Here is a 9,056-nt window from a genome sequence, read left to right as displayed (position 1 = left end):
ACAATATACTATTAATAATTAATTAAGACTAATTAGCTAATAAACATAATCTAACCTAATTAGTTATTAACTTAATTTAAACAGGACAAATTTAGGTTTTACCATTTCAATCATACATAAAAAATTATAAGGGGTAACCCTTTGGTTAAAGAAATATTCGGTCAACTCAGGTTGACTCTCGCGGTCAAGGTCAAACGTTGGTTATTTCGACGTCTGAATTCTAAATGTAATATCTTCCTCGATTCATTTCTGAATGATCTGTTCGAATAGTCCATTTTGAATAAATTTTCGAGATCTAACTAATGGTACTATTTTTTTGATCAAAATATTTTTAGATTATTTTTATAGATTATTATTCATAATTAATTTATTATGTCATTAGCGGCTTAAATCGTCTCTTGACTAGTCTAATAGCGTTGACGAGCTTGAGGGTCCTTACATTCTCCCCATCTTATATATTTTCTTCCTCGAAAATCGAACCATCCTTCTGATCTTCATAACTTCCTACCTTATAGAGAAATGTTATCTCTCGCCTAAGAAAAATACTGCTCATACGTACAAAGGCGCGAAAACTAACTCATTTCAAATGAGTTCAAAACAATTTGAAACGAAACACGAATCTATATGGCTTTCTATCAGAAAGTTTCTATATGAATCTGAAATATATCAAATCAAAGTCGACCTAATCTGCACTTATCTAAACACTAACCAATAAACAAGTCTAAGTTCCTCACGCTAATTTTCCGTCCCATTAAATTGATAGCTCTGCGTATAAGTCAAGGTACTCCATATATTCCTATATGAATTTCAAGATCTATCAATATACTAATCTCACTATTTATTTATTTTTTTATTATTATTTTTTTCAGTCCTGGATTTGATTAAGAACTCATAATTTTTAAATTAATTTTTCCTAACTTCTATAGAAGCTTCTAAACCATTATATAATTTGTTCAACCTATAATTTTTACTTTGCAATAAATATACAAACCAAAAAGAAAACGAAATCAATCAATCAAATAAATCTTTTAGTTCTTGATAGATTTTAGTGATTAAGATTTATCTCACACCCAAATCGGTTCTAAACTATTCTAATTCAATGACTGGCACTAGTTATTATCTATTGTTGACCATGCAAGATATAATAGTGAGCTCTGATACCAACTTGTGACGCTCCAACCATACACAAAAAATTATAAGGGGTAACCCTTTGGTTAAAGAAATATCCGGTCAACTCAAGTTGACTCTCGCGGTCAAGGTCGAACGTTGGTATTTCGACGTCGAATTCTAAATGTAATATCTTCCTCGATCGGTTTCCGAATGATGTGTTCGAATAGTCCATTTTGAATAAACTTTCGAGATCTAATTAATGGTACTATTTGTTTGATCAAAATATTTATAGATTATTTTTATAAATTATTATTCATAACTACTTAATTATGTCATTAGCGGCTTAAAACGTCTCTTGACTAGTCTAATAGCGTTGGCGAGCTTCAGGGTCTTTACAGATGATCAATCCCTTTGTGTACCTACTATTTGCAAAAGTCTTTGGGTCACCAATTATCTCTTGGGTCGCCATTTAAGGCATGGAAAACTCATGACACTCGACTAAGTCTAACATGATTCCAAAATAAGTACAATAGCAGTTACAACTTCTTTTTCCGCACAACAGTTGGTCTACTCTTCCGACTTATCATTTCCTTTTTGAAGCAAATTTGTTTGTCGTCTCATTACAAAATTTTCGACAACGAATCTATAACACACAGTTCCAGGTGTTTTCTTGGGACTTTCTCTGATACGCAATCATGACGGACTTGAAAATTTCTTCTCCAGCTCCCAACCGCACAGGCAAAGACATCCCGACGCCTTGCTCGTAAAAGCAGTGACAGGGTCATAAAACTTCACTTCTCACCTGGGAAATGCACGTCGATTTTCATTTCCAAGTATGATTTGCAATCATGATGCCTTCAACGTGGCTTCCATAAGTATCTCCAAATTGTTCCAAACTTACCCTTGTTCTGCAAAGTGTATATCGCCGTGAAGGCTAATGCTGATACATTTGCATGCATCACTGGCTTCCGGGTTCTATCCAGGCATACTACGTGCCTTGGACTTGCACATAGGCCATTGCAAGCGTATTTTCAGCTTGCTTACTTCGCTTTGTCCTTGCTGAAGGCATGCACTGATGATCTTACACGTGACAAGGGTGTATCAGTCAGGCTCATGCTATTCTTTCCATGCATTATCTCTGTGATATGACTGACTTATGTAAAGCATACTTGGAAAGTGTCACCAAGTGACAAATAATTCTTGGTGAAGTACTGTGAGAACCCAACTCTAATCCCAATGCGGCTTGATGAAAGGCACCATCTATGACGTATTTCCAGTTACCTATAATAATAGGTTTCTAGCCAACGTGACAATATCCTCCCAGATGGGTGTTGGGTGATCAGTCACAGTGCCATTAATAGTCAGATACCAGTCACCGCCCTTGACGAATTTCCTGGCAGACTCACAGTGCTCGAACAAGCTCAACTCGACTTACAAAGTAACTTGCTGAACAATTAAGAAGTTTTTTCCGCATAAAAGTTGGCATACTTTTCGAACTTTATCTTTTCCTTTCAAGGAAAAGTTTGTAGTCTTATTAAAAAATACTTATTGGTAAGTTTATAACGTTATTCCACTCGTGTTATCTCGGAACTTTCTCTTGTACCAACTGTGACAGACCGGAAAAATTTTCATACGGCCCGCAGCCGAAATTCCCTGATGTACCACTCTGACGCTAGTGACCGGATCCTAAATCTTATTATCCCACCTGAAAAATGCACGTCTATTTTTCCTTGCAAGCATGCTTAGAAAGCATGATAACTTAAATATAGCTTCCACACTGTTCCAACTTTCCCTTGACTGTAAACGGTATAAAGTCATGAAGTGTAATGCTGATGCATTTTGCATGCATCACTGATTTTCGAGTTTTGTCAAGGCATGGCGCATGCCTTGTATTTGCACATAGTCCATTACAAGCCTATTTCCGCTTGGCATTTTAGATGAATGCATGCACTTGTCTTCCTTGTGACAATTATATCGCATCAGTCAGGCTCATGCCGTATTTTCCTTGCATCATCCTCGTGATGCAAGTGTGTATGCAAGCTCCCCCTTACTTACATACTGATTTAAATTCCTTTCCTGGTCATGCACAATTCACAATCGTGCATGCCTACCTCGAAATGACTTGATAAGAAGTATGAGCATCCAAGGAATAGTCTACAACTTAACTCATCAAGTATGGCAACAATCATCTCAGGTGTCGTAATGCCGAACCATATGGTATGAGTTACCATAATGTCGCAATCACCTCGTATAGATGATATGAGGGACAAGATACTGGACCACTAATAGTTCAACTCATTGCGGCTGTCTACGTACCCTTCTCCATACTCTGAACAGATTAAGCATGGACCGTAGTTCATCCATCGTCGGGACAAGCAACTAAATTCAACTCGTCTTGTAAGGGAAAATCCAAGCAATAACCTAGTCCATATAGACCAAAAGGTCATCTGCAAATGATGCAATCAAATGAGTGTACATCATTGACATTTCCTTCGTTTTGCACCATGATGCTGCATCTTTAGTATAGCAAAGCCGCAACGAATGATGCCAGATTTCACTTTATCACCCATGATAATATTATTTCTTTTAAATTTTTTGAATGGTAACAATGATAATTAATGAATAATAGATAAATTTTCATTACTTTAAGTCAAGGAATTATCACAACTTAATATTTTCATTTTGATGTAAAGTGTATTTTGATCTTAGGGGTTGGATTTAATTTTTGCAGTGGTGGTAATGGATAGGAGAAAACGATGAGAGGTGTCAGATTTTAGTTAATGATAAACGTGTGTGAAAAATTTGTGTCATCACTGAGAGTAATTTAATCTGACTCGGACATTTATATCAAATCCGTCCTAGTTACTAAGTCAACTAGGATTTTTATTCTTCTCAAATCTGCTCTCCCTCCAACCAAGATCTGCTCGCCCTGATACAAAAATCAAATCAAAACAGTTGCACTTAGAATGTGATCTCCACATTGGAAAAGAGTTTGACATTTTGAAGGAAACAACAGGTGGTATTGTGGGGTCCATGTTGGTGTGCACATAATTGGAACCAAGGAATTTTAAACTGTTTTCCATCTCAACGACATGGAACGGACTACATAATTTAACTATATATTGATTGGATATCAATTAGTTTGGTATAGGGCGGGCACGTTGTGATTTGTGGAGCTCCACTAAGGGAGAATAGACTGTACTTGGTCATAAGGTGCACATAGACTTTCTCAAAGTTTATGAAGTGCAATACAACATTTCTAATTCTCTATGGAAATTAGAGTGTTCACGTTCAAAAAAGCTCAAACAGATGCAATGTAAGATTGGTAACTAATGATCGATAATTAATCCATCTCTGATCTCTTCCTTTAGAGCTAGCTAGCAAAAGAAATTAACATTCAGTTATCTAAAATTATGGATCCACGGTGTTTCTTATTAATCCAGATCTCCTGCTGGTTAGCTTCAGTATCGTTTGCTGCTGCATTGGAGGGGACGAAGCAAGGTTGCCAACAAAAATGCGGTAATATTACCGTTCCGTACCCTTTTGGTATAACTCCTGGAGGTGCGGATGACATTCGAGGAGCAGAAGGGTGCGCCATTAATGGAATTGGATATGGCTATAGCGTCAACTGTAATACTTCATATGAACCTCCCAAGCTTTTCATAGGAACAGGTAATGTCGAAATATTAAGTATATCAGAAACCGAAATGCGCATAAAAAACTTCGTACCTAGTGTATGTAACAGTATGAATGGTGATTTGGGGAAAAATCATTCGGACGTCGCCATAAGCTTCTCCAAGACTCATTTTACATTGTCGGACACAAAGAACAGGTTTTTTGTGGTCGGGTGCGACACTGGAGGGCTTATTTCAGGGTATGATCAGCTTGGAAAACCCTACTCAAGCACCTGCCTATCGTCATGTCAGAACATGGAAAAGGTGAAGGAAGGATCTTGCAACGGCAGTGGCTGTTGCCAGAGTACCATCCCAAAACGGATACAAAATTATAACACAACGGTGACGACGAATATCAATACTACTAAGACATCTTTCTTGTCCTTCGACCCTTGCGTTTTCGCCTTTGTGGCTGAATATGAGCAGTTCACATTCTCAATAGCATATCTTCTGGCCATGCCCGATGCAAGAGACATCCCGATCGTTCTTGATTGGGCAGTAGGGAATAAGACATGTGATGAAGCACAAAAAGATCCGACCACTTTCGCGTGCAAAGAAAACAGTCGTTGTAGCAATTCAACCAACTGTTCTGGGTATCATTGCACTTGCCTTGAAGGCTACAAAGGGAACCCTTATATCAGTCCTGGATGCCAAGGTATGTTTGTATGTCTGTCCTTCCCTGTATCATTGGAATTTCATTATTCGTGTAAAACTTAACAAGTTCAAAGTTGTGTATTATTTTGTGACTCAACAGACATCAATGAGTGTGAGGATGCAAAAAATAATCCCTGCGCAGGTATCTGCATCAATACGAAGGGTAGCTTCAACTGTACTTGCCCAGCAGGCAGTCTTGGCGATGGGAGAAAAGACGGGACAGGCTGCACTAGCAATATCGTCAAAACCGAAGAATTTCCAATCATAAAAGTTACTCTTGGTACGTACTGCTTCCTTGATAAGCACATAATACTGTTTTTTCGCTTGAACCTGTCTTATATGTAGCAATAATGCACGTACTTTGTCCGGCTAGTACTTTTTATGAACTTTTACTATTAACGCAGGTATTGGTTTGGGGCTATTGTTTCTGATTATTGCAACTTCTTGGATATACTTGATTATAAGAAAAAGAAAGCTGATTGAACTGAAAGAGAAATTTTTCCAACAAAATGGTGGGTTGATATTAAAACAACAACTATCATCAAATGAAGGTAGTGCAGAGACTTCTTCAAAGATATTCACAGCAGCAGAGCTAAAACTAGCAACCAATAATTATGACGAGAGTTTGATCCTGGGAAAAGGAGGCTACGGAACCGTTTACAAAGGAACCTTGTCAGATGGCCGGGTAGTTGCCATCAAAAAGTCCAAAATAGTTGATCAGAGTCAGATCGAGCAGTTTATAAATGAAGTTGTTATTCTAACTCAGGTTAATCATCGAAACGTGGTGAAACTCTTGGGTTGTTGTTTAGAAACTGAAGTTCCGTTACTTGTGTATGAATACGTTTCTAATGGAACCCTCTTCGAGCATATTCATTCCGGTGGTGGAGCGCCGTCGCTCTCCTGGGAAGCCCGTTTGAGGATTGCTGTTGAAACTGCCGGTGCACTTACTTATTTACACTCATCAGCTTCAATACCCATAATTCATAGAGATATCAAGTCTCCCAACATACTTTTAGACGAAAATTACACAGCGAAAGTAGCAGACTTTGGAGCCTCCAGGCTGATTCCTTTGGACCAAACAGAATTATCCACGCTGGTACTGGGAACGTTAGGATATCTGGATCCAGAATACTTCAACACAAGCCAACTAACAGAGAAGAGCGATGTTTATAGTTTTGGTGTAGTTCTTGTAGAGCTCTTGACGTCAGAGATGCCCATTTCTCAAGAGAGATCTGAAAAGCAGATAAATCTTGCTCCCTACTTCACTTCGTTCGTGAAAGAAAATAAACTGTTCCAACTTATTGATCGTCGAATACTCAACGAGGGGACTCCAGAACAGTTCATTGCAGCTGCTGATCTTGCAATAAGATGCCTGAGGTTCAACGGTGAAGAAAGGCCAACAATGAGACAAGTAACAACCGAGCTAGAAAGTTTGAGAGGGGCAGAGAAACAATCTTTGTCTTTACAACCAAACCACGGGAAGAAGAAATCGAACTCCCAGTTTGAAGTACCGGCCGATCTCTGTAGTGTACCAATAACCTGGGCAACACCTGCTGATCACTCTGGGCAGTTCAGCGTGTATTCTGAGGAATCTGAGCAATATGGTCTCATAGGTCAAACGAACATGCCTCGATGATTGTGTAATGTTTGTATCTCGATTGGTATATGATAAATCGAGTTCGGTTGGATTTTGAGTTGATTGCAGTTTGCTGTTAGCAGTCCAAACGTGCGTTCACCATCTTTTTGTAAATTCCAGGAATGTTGTGTATGTTAAAATACAGTACAAATATTTTGGTGCATTAGAACATAAATTAATAAACAGATTGTTTCTAATATAATTTGCTTCAAGATGTCGATCATGGAGAATACAAAGCTCAATCTTGTTCATTCCATATCAGTATTGTTTTTCTTGGTTCTCATTCTATCGGTATCGGCACAAAAAAATGCAACACATCCTGTTTGATGGTAAGATTCTAGTTGCATTTGCTAGCTCATTGATAAATCTTCCGTTCCTATTTTGTTTCCAAAAATACTAATACCAATTAAGATAATCAATATTTTCTCCAAAAATACAAAAAAAAATACATTTGTTTTTGTATTTTTGGAAGCAGAATTCATTGAAATCAATTAACATGATAAACACATGTCAACATATTATTTGTCCCTCATGCACCCATCAAAAAACGCCCCCATCAAAAAATTTCTCTCAAAACCGTAACCGAAACTCAAACAAGGTGTATATTTGGATCTTCCGGTCTCAAGTTCAGGCAACAATGTTAAAATCAGATAATTGTCCTTTTGATACTGAGGTTCTGGAAGAACTCGTAGAGGCTGAGAAAATCTATAATTTAAAAGAAGTGCAATTAAATAGCAAGCAAATTTCCTCCACACTTCTATTAAAAATAGGCAATCTAGAAACTGTATTAGTGAGCTTGAGGATGCGAGATATCATTACAGACCAAAAGAAGATTATGAATATGTTGATTCAACACTTTGAGAAAAAATTTGAATATCAAGAAATAGATAAAGTTGATTCATTATTAGAAGATATTCCTTCAGTTATCACTTTTGAGGACCAAGAGATGTTAGATGCTAATCCAAATGAGGAAGAAATTAAAACTACTCTTTTTAATATGGAACCTGGCAATTCCTCAGGCCCTGGTGGCTTTTCAGGCAGTTTTTATAGAGCATGCTGGAATATTATTCAACAAGATGTTATTAAAACTGTGCAATTCTGTTGGGGTATAGAAGGTTCATTCCAAAGGGGTTGAATTCAAATTTTCTTGTTCTGCTTCCTAAGACAGAAGGTGCCAAATCTCCTAATTAATTTCGACCAATTGGTCTTAGTAATGTGAGTTTTAAAAAATTTACCAAGATTATAACAATAAGAATGACCTCACTTATGTCAAAGCTTGTATCTCCTCAACAAGTTTCCTATATAAAAGGAAGATGTATTCAAATTGTACTAGCTTCTGAGTTGGTGAATGAGATGAAAAAGAAAAGAAGTTGTGGAAATGTGGGTCTAAAATTAGATATATCCCAGGCATATGATTCAGTTAGCAGGGAATTTCTGCTTCAAGTTCTTAGCAAATATGGCTTTTCTGCTTCTTGGTGTGAATGGATTCATACAATTCTTAAATCTGCTAAAATATCAGTGATGCTAAATGGTGGACTCAAGGTTTTTTCTCTGTTATAAGGGGCTTAAGACAAGGAGATTTGTTCTTATGGAAGATGTCCTCAGCAGAAGATTATCTCAACTGGTTCATAATGGTTCAATACTTCCAACGGTTATTAGAAAAGGTATTCATCCAACCCATATATTCTTTGTTGATGATGTTTTTATTTTTTGCAATGGTGCCAAGAAAAGTTTAGAGTGTATGGTGAATTTGTTAGATGATTATCAAAGAAGCTCAGGTCAACTCATTAATAAAGTTAAAAGCAAATTGCTTGATGATGGTACTTCAGAGGTTAGGAAAATGCTAATAAAAGATGTTATTCAAATGAAACTAAGTGCCTTTCCAGATAAATATTTAGGTGTCATCCTTCATTCAGGAAGAGTTAAAGTCTCCACAGTTTGGCCCATGGTTGAAATAATTCAAAAGAAGCTAGTTGCATGGA

At 37.2% G+C, this 9,056-nt stretch overlaps 1 protein-coding gene across 1 annotated transcript; it reads left to right on the top strand.

Moving 5' to 3' along the window:
• Positions 1-4,523: 4,523 nt before the first annotated feature.
• LOC113324664 (wall-associated receptor kinase 2-like) lies at positions 4,524-7,074 on the top strand. The gene is made up of 3 exons (XM_026572965.1): positions 4,524-5,439; positions 5,539-5,718; positions 5,843-7,074. Exons 1-3 carry the CDS (start codon positions 4,524-4,526, stop codon positions 7,072-7,074), a joined length of 2,328 nt encoding a protein of 775 aa, XP_026428750.1.
• Positions 7,075-9,056: the final 1,982 nt, after the last annotated feature.

This window comes from Papaver somniferum, chromosome 1 (genome assembly GCF_003573695.1).
Source record: "Papaver somniferum cultivar HN1 chromosome 1, ASM357369v1, whole genome shotgun sequence".
Classification (NCBI taxonomy): Eukaryota; Viridiplantae; Streptophyta; class Magnoliopsida; order Ranunculales; family Papaveraceae; genus Papaver; species Papaver somniferum.
This window is presented reverse-complemented; position numbering and strand designations above follow the sequence as displayed.

Excerpts from the sequence above, each read along its gene's own strand:
- LOC113324664 (XM_026572965.1), top strand. The coding sequence starts at position 4,524 with ATGGATCCACGGTGTTTCTTATTAATCCAGATCTCCTGCTGGTTAGCT. Across the intron at positions 5,440-5,538 it reads TATCAGTCCTGGATGCCAAG|ACATCAATGAGTGTGAGGAT; the intron begins GTATGTTTGTAT and ends GTGACTCAACAG. Across the intron at positions 5,719-5,842 it reads AATCATAAAAGTTACTCTTG|GTATTGGTTTGGGGCTATTG; the intron begins GTACGTACTGCT and ends CTATTAACGCAG.